This window comes from Geospiza fortis, unplaced genomic scaffold (assembly GCF_000277835.1).
Source record: "Geospiza fortis unplaced genomic scaffold, GeoFor_1.0 scaffold179, whole genome shotgun sequence".
NCBI lineage: Eukaryota > Metazoa > Chordata > Aves > Passeriformes > Thraupidae > Geospiza > Geospiza fortis.
The window spans coordinates 605,907-623,035 of record NW_005054533.1 but is presented as its reverse complement, the minus strand read 5'-3'; the positions used below and the strand labels follow the sequence as shown (position 1 = coordinate 623,035).

Below are 17,129 nucleotides of genomic sequence, written 5' to 3'. Positions count from 1 at the left end.
AGCTCCCCCCTCTTAGTCTGTGTCCCATTTCTGCACAGAACACCCCTGTGTCCCTCCACTCAGAGCCTTCACCATCATTCATGCCTCCTCTTCTGCACACAGCCCACATCTTTTCTTCCCCTGAGAAGACTTAAACACTGTTGTTCCTCCAAAGAACAATTTATTTTTCCTGACAAGGCCTTTTATGCAATTAGCTGGAGAAACCATAGCCAAAAAGAAAGAATAACACATGTAAAACCACACCAGAGAACAGAGTAGGTAGGAACTTGTTGAGTCTATTACCAGACAAAATGTTTAAATCAATGGTGTGCTCTCATAAATCAAAAGCCACATTTAGTCCTAACTATAACCATCCCCGAGCAATGAGGAATAGAGAGAAAACACTTTAGAAAAAATTTGAAGCTCCTCAATGAGGAAGGGGGGAAGCAGCAGATGAGACAAGCACAATGCAGGGTCATCTCCCAGACAAAGGATTTATTGTACAGGTGAGAATGGAGGTGCCACAGCACTGAGGGCTGAGCAGAGCCTGCCAATCACCCCGACTTGTCCCAGTCTGGTGGTGATTTGGAGACATTACAGAACCATTTGAACCTAGTTAAAACTTGGACATTTATGTGGGGTTTGTGCTGTACAAATATTGAGCCCAGAAGAGCCAGAACTCTTTGCTACAGATCACAGACAAAAGGATTTGCACTGCAGACCATAAAAGATCATTCTTTTTCAATTACACTTGACAGGTCTGAGTTATTGTAAGAGGAATAGGTTTGGAGCAGTAACAGTGAACCAGAGAACATAATGTAATTTGAGAAACAGCACAAAAACCTCATCACATCCTTTTCCTTTTCAGCTGGGAGTGCAAGATCGTATCTTTTCACCCCTCCATCCTTGTTCATCCCTTTACTCTTCCACTTGAGCTGCTTTGATTCAGATTTAGGGCTCCCATTCATCCCAATTAGATGGCTTTTCTGTAAAGCTGCTTTCCAACCCCTGCTCTGCTTCTGTTGACAGGATTTCACTGCTTTCCAGAAAAGTGATGGATTTCTCACATACCACAATTTCTAAAGGTCCCTTCTTCAACAGCATCCTCCTCAGCACAGAAACCTTGAGCAGTTGCGCTAAAGCAGTGGCTCTGACCCAAAGAAGGATCTTTTTGCCTGCTGTGAGCTCCAGCACTCCTCATTTTTATTTGCAGCAGTGCAAGCAGAGGCTGCTGCTCGGTGCCTGGGAACAGAAAACGAGGAGCAGGTCACCCCCAGGAGCCATCCTCAGCTCCCTGCCTGCAGGCTTTGGGCTCCTGAGGGCCTCCCCAAGCTGCTGCTGGGGTTTGTCTCACAAGGAGGAGGTTTCTTCCTAGCCCTGTCCTTCCATCTCCCCTTCTTTACTCTGTTCAGCCACCGAGCCCAGTCCCACCAAACAAACTTCATTTGTTCCTTCGGGCAATTGGTTTTACTGGAACTGCATCCTCCCTAAGAAATCCAGGACAATTTGCTTCTGCTTTTGCTTGCAGCGCTTAGCACGTTGTCAGCACTCCCACTGAAGCAATCACACTGAAAACAAGAGTTGCTTCTTCCAGTTCTGGCATTTACACATTTTTATGAGACGCTGGAAAAGTACAGTTGGATATTTCTCCCCCTTGCAAATGCTGAGACAGTAATAAGTAACAGATTCACAGAGTTCTGACTCGGATCTAGGTGTCTCTGACATGTACCATGGCTTTCAAATATATTACACACTCTAATGCTCCTGTTATCAAGAGCTTAAGTTTTTTACATCCTCCTCTCCCCATCAGCAGTGGAACCAGGGAGGATTCTCATCACAAAGCTCCCCTGCACACTTCCCACAAAACAAAGCAGCCTGCTGGGGCTCCAGTTGGGAGCGACTTCTTGCATCATCTGGGATCATTTTCTTACCCTGTTATTACCTCTAATCACCAATACTTCAGTGTTTCTAGGAAGTTTCAAAAGGGGAAGGCAGTTAAAAATTATTTGAACAAATAATATTGTGAAGCAAGCTCAGAATCCCTCCACAGTGTTTGGGACCTCCTCCTAATTCAAAAGCTGTTCATGGGACACAGCTGGTGGGACCCTCTTCAGCCCTGGATGAAGTGCAGCTCATCTGATGGTACAAAGATATAAAAATTTAAAATTATAGAGTGGTGTGGGTAAGAAGGGACTTTGAACACCATTTAGTCCCACTCCACACCTTCCACTGTCCCAGGTTGCTCCAAGCCCCATCCAGCCTGGCCTGGAACACTTCCAGGGATGGGGGGCAGCCACAGCTTCTCTGGCTGTTCATTTTATCCTGGTGTTTCCAACTGCAAACCAAGGAATTTAGATCCAGTTGAATCTAAAAGAACATCCTAAGATAAATGCCTGAGACAACCCATTGCGATGGCTCTGAGTAGAACGCTGCCAGAAAGTGAAGGGGGAATGAAAATTGAGATTCATTATGTTTAAAGTGGACTTTTGACCAGGGAGATGAATGGCTGCATTTTTCTGGGCAGATTTACAGGCCAAATGAATCCCTGGTTTAACCTCTGAACTCGGAGGGTTTCATAATGGGAGGAATTTGCCTATTGGGGGTCATGCATGCGAATTCCCAGGCATTACAAGATTGAAGTTGTGGTCATTTCAACATAGAAGAGAAAGAGGAAAACCCACAAGAGGGTGGGTAGGGAAATAAGATTTAAGAGTGCTGTTTCCAGACCATCAGACAGCAATGGATATACTCAAGAACAAAACAGATGCCCTGGAAGAATTAGAACATCAAAATGTTTGGTACTCTCTGCTCTGAGGTCACTGATGACCATGGAAAATCACATCCTGCAGTGCCCTCAACCAGAAAATCCCAGTTATCCCTGACTGCTCAGTAAATTCCTGACCCTCTTTCCATGGAAAGATGGACATTGTCTTCTCCTCACTTATTTTTTGGCATAAGCACCTGCTGAAGTTGCTACCAAAAAAAAGGTGAGAAGAGCCACATCACCCCAAACAAGTGCACCAGCTCAGAGGAGGAGAATCACCCAGAAAATACAGATTATAAACCAGAAAACCCTTCCCAATTTCAGAATATGGTAGAATTTCTACAGCACTCAGATATACTCAGCATACATCCCCAGAGGTAAATATCACAGAATGGTTTGGGTTGGAGGGAACCTTAAAAAGAATTTAATTCCAACCCCCCACCATCTCCAAGAGCTGCGAATGATTTAAAAGCGAAAAAGGGAGTACAAATACCAAATGTAACATGAATAAATATTGGCAGCTGGCCCTGGTATCATGTTCAGTGGGCTCCCAGCTGATTCTTCACCCACAGTGCATTTGCCTTTCCTTCCTCCCAGCTGGCACTGAGGTAGCAACAACCTCAATTACAAATTTTGGGAAGTCTTTTACTGTTACCAGACTTGTAGCAGCATTTCAGGCTGCACTTAACATAAAACTGAGCTATTTTCTGGCTGTCTGTAAAAAATGGAACACGAGCTAACATTAAATAATAGAACAGGCAGGGTTTTGAGGCCAAAATCCCGTTCTTAATGGATTTTTAAAAAACACACTGACAAGCACAGCCCTTTGTTGATGCAGGCTGGTTTCTGGGAATGCAGTGACCAAGAATTAGAAGGATTTGCATGTAGAACTTGTAACTGTTGAACAAGCCAGAGCTCCCAAGCACAGATGAATGTTTGTTGATTCTGCCCTAATTGGTGTTGCATTAATACCAGCAAGAGATCCCAACCCTACACGTGGTGCTACAGAAACAGAACAGATGCTCTGTTCCAATGATCTCAGCTTAAAACTGAGCCTGCAGCTTAACACCAGACTAGCAATATCCCTCAAGGTACCAGTTGTTTAAAAAAAAAAAAAGAAAACATTTTTAGGAATAGTGTTGACCTTTCTGAGCTCTTTTCTTCTCCAGGGAAATTTCATTTCATTTAGAGGAAATATAACCATGCTGTTTGAAAGTATCACAACGGTTTTTCTGCACTGTCAGAATTTTCTTTGGAACAGAAAAAATCTTCCTGATATTACCAAATAAACAGAAAATCTTACAAATATATTTCACCAAGCAACAAAAGGGAAAGAAGTTAAAGGGTCTTATCAGTATAAATGGCCTTGGGGCTGGAGTTATTTTCTGTATCTTTTAATCCCTTTCTGAAAGGTCTGGAAGCTCCCTGTGTTACCCATGAAACCTTCCCACAGTCACCAACTGCCCCTTCCCAGCTTCCATCACCACCAAGTCCACTGGAAATTTAGGAGTGGTAATCCTGACATTTAGAGATTAAATCCTGATTTAAGCAAAATAACTCTTCTTTAAAAAAAAAACATACAAACTGGATGTTGAAAGGACAGAGTTGGGCTATGAAAGTTAAATAATGTAAAATAACATAATAACCATTCCCAGAATGGTTTGGGTTGGAAGACCCCTTAAAGTTCATCCCATTCCCCCCCTGCCATGGGCAGGGACATCTCCCACTAACCCAGGGTGCTCCCAGCCCTGTCCAACCTGGCCTGGGACACTGCCAGGTACAAACACTTCAATCTCCATCTCTCAGCTAGGCAGGAATCTGCAGTTTTAGGAATTTCCCTGAGAATCTGCAGTTTTTGTTGGGCCATGGGATAAGAGACATGGATTGGTAACTGTCTTAATGAACTTACAGGACAGAAACCACTGCCATAAGAAGCTTTTCTGCTATCTAACATCTTTATCAACCAGGTGAAAAATGATGAACTCTAATTCCTCTTCCACTTTTGTTTCTCCCACAGGCATATCACAGGCAGGTTTCCTGACTATCCCCCTGAGAAGACAGGTGGTTCCAAGGCTTTAATTATTGAAAAACATCCAGAGGAGGTACTGTCCCTCTTTTAATGAAAAAAAATTCATGGTGTTGGAGAAGGATTTGCTACAGAACATGCTAGTTTATTTAAGCAACAATTTTCCCTAACAGTGGCTCCAGTTCTCCAAGAACCTTATGGTTAAAAGCTTTCTGTTGCAAATAAAAGAATGAGGTTTTTTCCCAGGGTGTTTTCATCAGGTGCTGAAATCTGTTCCCTTTTGGGCTGTGCAGCCACTGAATCACGACTGAAGGTGCTCAGGTGAATGGGAAAGAAGTGGAGAACAACAGCAGAGGAGATTTTCCAGTGCAGGCAGGGCTAAGCCTTGATTTACTGCCAAGGCTCATTAAGCAAATTGAACATCCCAGCTAAGGAAGTATCTCAGTTTGTGTGTGCTGTAGGTTGTTTTTCCTGGTAAATCCCTCTCCTGATGTCTCTGGCTAATGGAAGTGGCTGATAATCTCTTCCTCTGATCACAGAGTGTCACACAGGGAAAGTGATTAAGCCCAGCTGAAGGCAGTGCTGAGCACTTGGAGCCTTTCCCACCCATCCCGAGGAGCCAAGGGGGTCATGGGTCTGGTGGGGGAGAACAGGAAGCAGGATTTGGCCCCTGAGTCAACCACTGTGCTGGGCTAGCAAAACTTAAGAGGTCAAAACCCAAATTCTGTGGTCCTGAAAGCCCCACCCCTGAGACGGGTGGGGTGCGCTAACCGGTGCTCTCACACAGGCATGGCAAAAGAGGATTTTTATAGAATCACAGAATGGTTTGGGTTGGAAGGGAGGTAAAAATCATCTCATTGCAGCCACCCTGACACCTTCCACTAGCCCAGGTTGCTCAGAGCCCCATCCAGGCTGGCCTTAAATGCTTCCAGGATGGGGAATTTTGGATCCAGTCCTCCCTGGGATCCCAGGGAGGAGCCTGGGGCACACAGCAGTCTCTGTGTGGTTTGGGGGGATGTAAGGACAGCACACATCACAGCACTAACCATCAGCTAGCTTTGCTAAAAACACAGGAAAGCTGCTGCAAACTGCTCCCTGTGCCCCACTAAAACTGAGTTTGGGGCATGCTCCTGCTTTCAGCCAGGTTCAGGGGCTAAATCCTGCTGGGCTTTGCTCTGCTGTGTGGAGTTTGTGAGGTCCCCAGGACAAGGTGAGAGATGAGAATCTGACTCCATGTTCTCAGAAAGCTGATTTATTATTTTATGATATTATATTAAAGAATGCTATACTAAAACTATACTAAAAAAAGAGGATACATCAGGAGGCTTAACAAGAATGAATAATAAAAACTCGTGACTGACTCCTCAGAGTCCAACACAGATGGACAGTGATTGGTGATTAATTAATAACAATTCACATGGAACCAATCAAACATGCACCTGTTGGATAAACAATGTCCAGACCACATTCCAAAGCAGCAAAACACAGGAGAAGCAATCACATAATTGTTGTTTTCATTCCTCTCTGAGGCTTCTCAGCTTCCCAGGAGAAGAAATCCTGGCAAAGGGATTTTTCAGAAAATGTGACAGTGACACTGCTGTTCAGGCAGGCAGAGGAAGGAGATCCTCAGTGAAGTTTTCAGTCTCCAAAGCAGAAAGTCCTGCCAGAGGCCAGAAGGCTTTGTTGGGAGCCACCCAGCAAGTGGGGCTGACGGCTGGGGAAGGGTTTGGGGGATGTGGTGCCAAATAGAGCTGCCAGCATCAAGGATTAACACAGCTGGGGAAGAAAACACAGCAAGGAATTATTCTGAGCAGCACTGGATATGGAGGTAGATTCTGGAGAAATGGGTTTAACCTTCCTGTCATGCTCCCAGCTTTCAATTCTCACCTTCAGCTGTTTTGTTGCCTTTCCTGAGCATCTGCTTTTTCTTTGCATGGAAAAATGGAAGCCAAAAGTCTGGAGAGGTTGTTTTACTGCTTATTTTCCCTGCATTCTGGAAAAAAAAAAACCTTCCTCTATTTTCCTAACAAATTTTCACTAGCAATTATCTGATTTTCACCAATTCTGGGGCCTGTTTTTTTCTCCCTTTTTAGCCAGCAGAATGTGTGTCACAGTCTCAACAGATCTCCCCAATGCAGCTGGCCAGAGAAAATTCAGTGCAATCATGATTTTACCTGAATGTCAGACAAGTAAAACAATTTTTGTTCCACTGAGTCAGCTGCATAGTAAAAAATATTCCTGAGGCCACTGGGTTTGTTCCACACACTGGTCTACTGGGCAACATAGGGAAGGAAATCCTGGCCCCATGGAAACTGATGGGAGTTTTGTCCTTGACTCCAGGGGGGACAGGAGTTCACCTCTTGTCTCTATGAGCTCCTGTATGAGCAGGGGTTGGTTACTCCCAAGTCAAACTCCATGAAAAATCAAGCCTGAGCTGTATTTAAAAAGGGAGCATTTTATAAGGCTTCAGTAAAGACACTTTGGGGAAAATAAAATACAAATTAATCACTTCACGAACCATTGCTGCATTATTATACATTCTATATTTCTTGATCCTTTGACAACCCTGACCTTACTTGACTTTGTGATGTAGCTGGCCTTCTGCACAAACTGCTTCCATGACATTTTACAAATACCTTCCCAAAGACATCCCAGTGCCCAGCACTTGGTGCTTCAGTCAGAAAAAGAAGTGCTGTCCCTTGAAAAGAAGCATTTTCTCTACTTTACTTGCTCTTCAAGAGAAATTTAACATTCCAGGACATTGGTGTAATCTCCCTGCATCTGTTCCAGATTTCTATCCCTAATGGTTTTTTGTGTTTTGCTCCACAGATAATCATCGGTTGTGACAATTTTTAGCTTTGCCCTTATCCTGCTGCCAACAAAATTATGATCTTTCCCTGTAGTTCATTAAGTCTCATCACCATGAAAATAAGCCAAGAGAGTTGCCATTTCACAGACACTTCCCCCTCTCCCAGCTCCTCATTTCCAATATTAACTAACATTTAAAAAAAAAAGAAAAAAGGTATCAGAGAAGGACTAAAAGCCTTCAAATATTCTGAATATTTCTAGGTAACCATGCAGGAGGGAAACTCTAGTTGGCCTCTGTTAAATTACACAACACTTAAAATACTCACCTACAGACAGCAATCTACCTAACCCAAAAAACCACACCAAAAATCCTCCATAAAGAAGAAATATTTCCTAGATTCCAACCAAACTTCTTTCTGTAGAGTTAATATTCCAAGAGAGGAATTTTCCCTCCAGGAACACTGGGCTGTGTCCCTATGAAGTGTTAGAGTCTGAGGCTGCTCTCCCCTGCACGGCTGGAGATCCAGCATTCCCAAACTCACTCTAGCCCTGCTTTTCTTTTGTGCCCACAACTCTAAAAGGCAAGAAGTTCAAGTAAGGTTTTCTTTCAAGGAATAAGGGAAGGTTTTATTCCTGAAGAAGAACTTTTACCTGAGCCAACACCAAAACTCCCTGAGTCTGAGGACAGCAGAACAAGTGGGTCCTGCTGGCAGCTGGAAGCTTTCTTATTCTTGGCTCATATAAACCAGCATTAGACATTTTCATTCACAGGCTACACTCTGGTTTAGTGCCCAGTTCTTCCCCTGCCTCCAAAAAAAAGGAAATTTGCACTGCAAGACTTTAGAAACTGATATTGGAATACAAAAGTCAATTCAACTTTTATGAAGCATCAGTTTTAAAGGAAAATGTCTTTTCAGCCACTGAAGAAAATGTTACTGGAGAAGAATCATCACTGGCAGTAGGAGTTCTAGGAAAGACTGGGAAAAATACAAAGAGGCTAAAACTCATCTGCTCCTACTGAAACACAGTCTCTTCCTCAGTATTAAGAGTTTGCTAAGTACTTTCTGTAAAATTTCAAAACCAGACAACCTAGCAAAGAAAAGGGGAGTCTAAAACAACTTAAGAAGACATCTACTTCTCTTTCCACCATGAAGTTTTCTCCAGGGCAAAAAAACCCAAAAACCCTACACTAAAATGTGGGTGAATTGCCTACTGATCTCAAACTAACCTTTGCTTGCCATTCCCTTTCTTCCCTCCTGTTTTGTCAGATGGTTCAGGCATCTCCTTGCTGTGGTATTTTCTGGGTCCCCAGGATGAAGGAGGAATTGAGAATCTGACTCCATGTTCTCAGAAGGCTGATATATTATATATATTAAATATTATATTATATTATATTATATTATATTATATTATATTAGGAATGCTATACTAAAGAGAAAGGACACAGACAGAAGGCTTAACAAGAATGAAATAATAGAAACTCGTGATGACTCCTCAGAGTCTGACACAGCTGATGGTGATTGGTCATTAAGTAATAACAATTCACATGAAACCAATCAAACATTCACCTGTTGGATAAACAATGTCCAGACCACGTTCCAAAGCAGCAAAACAGGGAGAAGCAATCAGATAATTATTGTTTTCATTTCTCTCTGAGGCTTCTCAGCTTCTCAGAAGAAATCGTGGCAAAGGGATTTTTCAGAAAATATGACAGTGACACCTTGCAGCTGGAGGGGAAGTGGTTCTGGATAAAAGAGCAGAAGCCACTCAAGGTTAGACACACAGCTTCCCCCAGCTCTGCAATGCTGGAGCTGCTTGGAGCAGAGCTGGAGGAGCTGCAGCAAGGCCAGGCAGAGGCACAAGGACACTTGAGCTGCTCAGTGCCATCCCAGCAGGTTCATGAGAACACAAACTCTGGCTCACCCCTTCCAGCATCACCCCTCCGTGCAGAAACACGAAAGCAGAATGTGAATGCACTGAAGTACTGCTGCAGAATGGCCCTGGTGCAAATTGGGACCTTTTGTCAATCCCATGTGTGTGTGCAGGTATCCTGCTGGACAGAGATGCTGGGGATGGTTCTGGTTCCCCTTTGCAGGCAGAGCAGAGGTGACAGGGTTGGGTTCTGGCTGCGTAGGAGCACTGCAGTAAAGGATACACTCGGAGTAGCTGTGTTGGTTTTGGATCCAGCAGGCCTGCTGGGACACTAAAAACCTATTCTGAACTCCAGTCAATCTGTTAATCTATCCCAGGGAATGAAATGCTTCGCTGCTTATCAGCACAAGATGTGACTGAGCAGTGCTCAGGGCTTGAATTACCATATTTAATTAAATGTAAGGTACTGAAAGGCTTGGGGAGAGCCACTAATGGAACTGCCCTGGCTGCAAAGCACAGCCCTTGTCATTGTCCCCCCCAGCATCCAGTGCTCAGTACATTAAAAGGTATACTTGAGAAAACAAATATTTTCACTGTTACAGGAAGCACATCTTACAGCTGGAAATGTTTTATTTTCTGCTCTTTCACAGTACTGCCAGTGTTAGTGGTCCATTAATAAACTTCAATGGGTTTTGTGGTTTAGACTCATTAGTAAGTGATCTTAGAATTCCTCTCAGGGACAAGAAAGCTGCCTAGAAACAAGAGAACGGTGGAAGCAGCAAATTTTCCCTGCCTTTTTCAGATAATAAAGTATAATTGCCCAGGAACTAAAGATATGAGAATTGATGGAGCTGTACCCAGTTATCAGCTGCTATTTGCTTGCAGGGATAAAGATGCTGAGCTATCCCTGTGTATCTGTCAGGGTTTGTCACAATATCTCCATCCAATCTCCCTCAGCCACTAGAACAATTTCAGTCTTTAGCCATATATTGAAATTAGACACACCTCAGGGCAGCCTCACAAAATCCATCCCTGTAAAAATCAATCTGCCTTACAAACACCAGGACAAATTCATCATCTGGGTCTGAGATAATTCATTATGAATTCATCATCTGGGTCTGAGTCCAGAGGGAACTTGGAGTTGTGTGTCATTAGAATATTCTGCTTCTGGACAGCTTCAGGAACTGGTTTTACTCCATAAAAGCTCCCATGATTTGGGACAGAGAAATCAGCCTTTCCCTAATGATAAATTGGGATATTCAGCACCTGTGCTGGAGTTAGTCAGCACAAAAAGTCTTCTCTGGGATGGTCTGGAATTCAGAGAGTGCTGCCTGTTGGATATTTTGTTTTCCCAATCCCATTCATCCCTGCCTCTTTCAGATCGTTGAGGAGCTGGCTGCCAAAAAGGCAAAGGCAGAGGCAGAGAAAAATGAAAAGGATAAGAAGGTAAAAGAAGCCAAGGAACCTGCCCCAGAGAAAAAGCCACAAAAAGTTGAAAAGCAGGTAAGGAATGAAAGCAGATTGTGAAACCTCAGGTGTGGGCAGGGGCTGTAAAGTGACATTAAAGTGGTCACCAAAGCTCCAGGCTCAGGTTCAGGACACCAAGAACTGGCTGAGGTTGATCTCTCTCAGCCTTCCCATGACCTGAGGGATTCTGGGGAACTTTTTACCTCTCATATTTTAGGAATGGCCACGACTGAGCTCAGTTGGAAGAGCTGATGGAGGTGCAGACTGGCAGGGACATCAATGAGAGCAAAAATCCCCTTTAGGGCTTTGAGATCATTGCCAGGACACAAAGTGATAACCAAGCATTCCCAGACCCTCTTTCCATAGAAAATCCCAGCTATCCCTGACTGCTCAGTAAATGCCTGACCCTCTTTCCATGGAAAGATGGACATTGTCTTCTCTTCCCCTCATTTTTTGGCATAAGCACCTGCTGAAGTTGCTACCAAAAAAAGGTGAGAGGAGCCACATCACCCCAAACAAGTGCACCAGCTCAGAGGAGGGGAATCACCCAGAAAATACAGATTGTAAACCAGAAAACCCTTCCCAATCTCAGAATATGGTAGAATTTCTACAGCACTCAGATATACTCAGCATAGATATCCAAAGGTAAATATCACAGAATGGTTTGTGTTGGAGGGAACCTTAAAAATAATTTAATGGTGCAGAAGAGTTCATCACTGCCACCCCTTGCAAAATTAGGAATTAAAAGCCTCAGAGCTTGTGTGGATTCCAAACCAACTTTTAAACCCCATCAGCCATGCATAAATAAAGCCATGAATTTTCCATGTTCTCGGGGTAGGAACTCATTTTGTTTCAAATATCAATAGACACCACTTAATGTACAATATACCCCCTAAAATCTTTGAGGTAAAGGGCTGCTTTCACAAAAGACACTTCCAAATTATTTCAGCAGCTTTACAGAGCAAACCACCTGTGGGACAGAGCAGTGACCAAAGGGCATCTTCAAAAGCTGTGCAGCAAAAATTGTCAGCTTTTGCTGAAGCAGCAGCTTTTGTTTCTCATTTACTTCCGCAGTATAAACAAAAGTTTAAAGAATATATATTTTTTTAATAAGGGTCATTAATCTCTCACTAAATATGTGGAGGAGAAGGGTGAGTTTTCTCGGGCAAAGCTTACTCTTCACTGCAAGTTTTACACAAATTAATTTGAAGGCCTAACCCTAGAACAAATATATTTCCAAAAAAATGATGCTTTTCTTGGACAACATCCATTAATCTGGCCAAAGCTCTCAGAACATCTAGCCAGGAACCTAAATTACATGAATTTAGGAAGCATCAGTCAATTTAATTGGAAGGTAGATACCTAAATGTTAACTTGTAAATGAGCATCTTGAAAACACTGTTTGGGAGTTTGGAGTGGGGGTTTTTTTTTCCCCTTAAATAAAAATGTAAATGAAAATACAAAAATGTAAATGCAAATACACAGCAGGCTGAAGGAGCAAATACATGAAAGTTTTTCAAGGTCTTTAAGCCTGATTGCTTAACTTTGGTAGCTAGGAAGGGTTGTGGCTGCTCTTGTGCAAACCAAATTTTTAAGTTCTGGTCCCACGTGTCTTCAGTCAGTCCCTTGTTACTGTGACCAGTTTGCTGGGTGACGCTGTCACAGCCCGGGTGAAGCTCCTGAAACGGGATGGCATCTCACCCATCTGCTTAAAAACCTGACTTTCCCAGGATAAAATTGGATTACTTCTTGGTTTTGCACATTTCTGAAGGTAAGAACCGACGAGAGCAGAAATGTGTCTCGATCCCCTGGCAGCCTCTGCAAGGCTGTTTTGAATTGGGGTGAAATAACAGCGTGGAGCTCTGGGGTTTCATAACTTCATGTCATTCCCATCTCCTCAGCCATCACAACTCCTGTCAAGTAAAATTCTGAGCCATTATATCAGGTTCTCTATGGTTCATTGAGAAACAACAAAGGGAACATTCTCTCCAAGGTTATAGCACTGACAGGGAAAAAAAAAAGAGTATCTTAGACCAGTTGAGAAGTATTTGGAAAAGTTCTAACAGCAGGACTCTTATTAAAATAAGTGTAGGCTATAAGTCATAGGGATGCAGGCAGAAAAAAGCTCTGCTCCCAACTTCAGCTCTTAAAGAAAACAAAAGTTGGACCCAGAAGGAAATTTAAGTATTTCTGAAAAGCCCGATAGCAATCTTTACAAAGAGTATTTGATATCAAAGGAACTTGATTTTTTCTTTTCTCTGCAAGGTGCTGATTTGATTTCCCGAAGGAAAAAAACAACCCATGGCTCCATCCCGCCCAAAAAAATCCCTTTTTCCAAAAGCAGCAGCAGTCTGGGCTGCCTCACCCAGCAACCTGCTGGAGCTTGTCCCACTGAGTGAGAGCAAGGCTGTGCATCCCTGAATTTCACCAGAAATGCCAAACATGAGGCACATCCCTGTCCCTGGTGAAACCTCTGAGGGAAATCTCCAAAGGAAATATGCACAGTGCAGCCAGTTCAGTTTTCCCTGCTGTCCAGTGGGAATCACCTGGTGTGGAGCTGGCTTTGGAAAGCCTCAGAAATAGATTGAGGCTCTTATTTCCACATTTCTTAATTAATTCAAATTATATTGCTTAAATTCTAACATATATTGCTTGTTTAAGGGGCCTTAACTCATTTAAAACAGAACAAGCATGGACTCAATGCACTGAAAATGAAAAACTCTATGAACTGGTTTCAAAGGAAAAGTTCTTTTTATTATGTTGACTCTTAGGCTGTTAATTGAGGCAAGAGAAAACAGAGCAGCAACTGTCCTTAAGACACAAGAGAGTGGGTTTGATTAAAATCAATTAAATTGACACAATGATATCATTGACATCAGTGTATAAAACCACTGAAGCAAATAACTAAAACAATTCATTGGGTTATTTATAACAATAAAATGTTGATGTGTCCTGTGGTATTGAGAGGCTAAAAATGAAAAACCCATTTTTAGGCTGGTTTGGGGGGAATTTGTTTGTTGGGTTTTTTAATAGTTGACACATTTCCTCTCAGAACATCATGGTTGAATCATTTTCTATAAAATACCATGGAAAAATGGTCAAAGAAGGATTCTGCCCACTGCAAATGACCCAAGGATGAACCTCAAAATGTCACACCCTGTGAAACTGGGAATGCATTGGAGTAACTGGGGATTTGAGCTCAAATCTTCCAACTTTTTGTTACCCTTTAAACAAAGTTCTAAACCAAAACAATTCTTGATGTTCAGTCAAGAACCTCCCAAGTCTCTTTCAAATGCATCTATAGGGTAGAAGTGATAAATGTATTATTTTCCTGTCCTTCTGGGCCCAAACTGGAATTACTGTAATGATACTTTAATTAAAACCAGATATTTGATAACTCCCATAATGGGGCTGCAGCTGTACCTGCAGGTACCAGATATTTCCCTAATTACAGGGCTTATTTAGGGGTTTTTTAGTTTTAATCATCCCAGGAACTGCTGATATTTTATCTTGCTGATAAGAAGTGATTTGCAGGTTATTTAGCAAAATCTTGATCCTGTTTGGTATAAATCCACATTCACCTCCTCCCCAAATAGTGATCTAATCTCTCTTTTTCAACTACCACCTTGCTCACATCTTGAGGCTTACAACTGATACAAGATGAAGAAACTTTGATAATTTTCTGGGGATTTTTTCCAATGAAATACTGCTTCAATGAAATGAAACTGTTTCAGGAATGTGCCACTGGCAGCAAAAGTAACAGAAAAAATGGCATTTAAATGAAATTCCATTTCAATATTGCCAGTCTTCTGCCTAAATTACATTTTCAAACAAGCTGGAGCTTAATTCTTGTTTAATTTGGTGACTTCAGCTGATAAAATGACTAGTGGGAGGTGTCACTGCTCATGGCAAGGGTGGAATTGGATCTTTCAGGCCTTTTCCAACCCATTCCATAATTGTGTGAAACAATGCTGTCAGCAATTCCTCTCTTCACTTTCCCCCCCAATCTAGGTAGTGGATGAAGGCTGGAAAATGGGTCCAAGCAATTTCCTTTCGATGCTGGAGGAAGGAAGCTCTCAGTACCAAGGTCAGTAGCAAAAGATAACAATTCCAGCTGGAATGTTCTCCCAGAGCAGCTTAATGGCAGTGTCACTCCTATAAGGTCAAGTGGGCAGCTGCCCAAACTATGGAATGTTATAAAAATTAGGGTGTTAGATTAAGAAATGGTATTTAGGAAGGGAGGCTCTCAGGACCTCAATTCTTCCAAGGAATCTGTCAAAACCATTGAGCTGTTCATGCAGGAAGGGACATTTCTGTGGGTGAAAGTGAACAAACTCAAAGCAAAGGGCTCCAAGAAGCAAAAAAAAGGCATTTTAGGATTTTCTGAGGGCAACAAGGATGACATCAGAATAGCCAATAATTCAAAAGCACCACACTGTAGATCAATTTTCAGCATCAATGTTTTCATAGTCCTGTAATTCTACCTGTCCTTTTTCCTCCAAGAGTGAAAACTCGTGGAAGACTCCATAGATTCCTTCACAGCTGCTCAAATTATTTTTTATTGTATCTTCTCAAGCAGAGGCACAAAACTCTGAATGCACTTGCTTCATGCAAAGTGTGTCAAAATAAAATATAACACACTTTCAGCAAGGGGCTTGGCTGGTTTTTCACCTGGAGAAAGCACCAAAAAGCAGGGATTTCTTAATAAAAATCATGAAAGGGCATTTGGTTCTTTTCCAGATCTCTCCTCTGCTTTTGATATTTCTGTTTATCTCTTCAGCACTTGTTCTCAATGCTCAGCCTGATCCACAAGTGAATTAGGAAGTCTTGCACTTATCTAAAGTGGAAAATGGGGTTATTTTTGCTCTGTCTCTGCAGATTCTGTTCTGATACAATGTGGAAAAATGTATTTTCTGCTCTCCACTCTTCAGAGCCAGTGCCTTGCTAAAATTCCTCGTATGAAAAGCCTCCATTATTCCCTCCTGCTGACAAATTACTGGTGTCAAGTTTTCTGCCTGATTTCAGCTGGCTGGAGAGAAAGAAGTGAACTTAAACTTGCTAAATGTGCATCAGTAGTTTGGCCTGACCTCTTGACTCGTAACAATTAGGATTTTCTTACACCTTATAAATCACAGAGCAGCTTTCTGGCTAAAAAAAACCAGGAGCTTTGCATCCCATCTGCTCTCAACTACCATGTCAGAACCCTGCTGAAGGCAGCAGGAGCTTTAGATTAGCATCAAATCCATCCAGACTCCTTTCCTGAGAAAGGATGGAAGTCAAAGGCAGCCTTGGCAAGAGTGGGGCTCCCAGCCAGGCAGTGCCCAGGGCAGAGGGCAGGGCAGGAGGGGTTTGCCTTGGAGGGAACATGCTTGGCTGTGAGCTCAGCTCAGCTGTGGCTACCAGAGTTGTGAGAACCCAGGACATTCCTCTGGCTGCCCTGGAGGACTCCAGACCCTGGCAGGGGCTCAGAGACCTTGGCATGGAGTCACAAACACCTCTGCCTTTGATTTTAGCCCATGGCAACAATTACCAACTTTGTGTGAAGGTTTACAAGCCACAAGAGTTTGAGTAGAATGATAGTGAATTTGTCACAGGGTGAAAATGTAGAATTTTGGGGATTTAGAATGGGGGTTCAGGAGGCAAGATGGAGGAATCTGGGTGTGTCCTGTCCTTCTTCTTCTTCTTGTCCTCCATCTTCTGCTGTGATGGTGACACTTCTGGATTGGTTTAGAGACAGACTGTCTAACATAGGTGATAGTATTGAAATCTCTGCTGCTCACAGTGAACCCAAGATGCATTAGAAAGTTTCTTTTCCCAGCCCAGCAGTCAAAGAAGGAGTCAGGATTCTTCTGTTCTCGTTCTCAAGGTTGTTTATTATTTCTTATCTATAACATTCTTTTCCTGACCTGCTGAGGTCTGTCCAGCAGGTCTGACAGAGGCACTCTGGCCTCCCTTGGGGCAGTGTTATCTTTTTATACTAAAAACTACATGTACACTATTTACCATAACTTCCCAATACCTATCACCTATGTTAGACAGTGAGCTTCTACCTTAAACCAATCCAAAAGTGCCAACATCACCCAGAAGACGGAGACTTGGAAGAAGAAGGAAGAAGGACAGGGCACGCCCAAATTCCTCCTCGGAACTCCGAGCCCCCATTCTAATAACCTCAAAAATCTATTTTTCACCCCATGACAAACTAACTATTATTCT

General features: G+C 42.7%; 1 protein-coding gene across 1 annotated transcript in view; it reads left to right on the top strand.

Annotated features, from left to right (window-relative positions):
* IQCA1 (IQ motif containing with AAA domain 1) overlaps positions 1-17,129 on the top strand; it is a 105,232-nt gene that overhangs the window by 47,502 nt on the left and 40,601 nt on the right. The window contains exons 7-9 of the mRNA XM_031063815.1: positions 4,761-4,845; positions 10,830-10,952; positions 14,928-15,003. Of these exons, the coding sequence (XP_030919675.1) occupies positions 4,761-4,845; positions 10,830-10,952; positions 14,928-15,003 (284 nt within the window). The remainder of the gene's footprint in view (positions 1-4,760; positions 4,846-10,829; positions 10,953-14,927; positions 15,004-17,129) is intronic.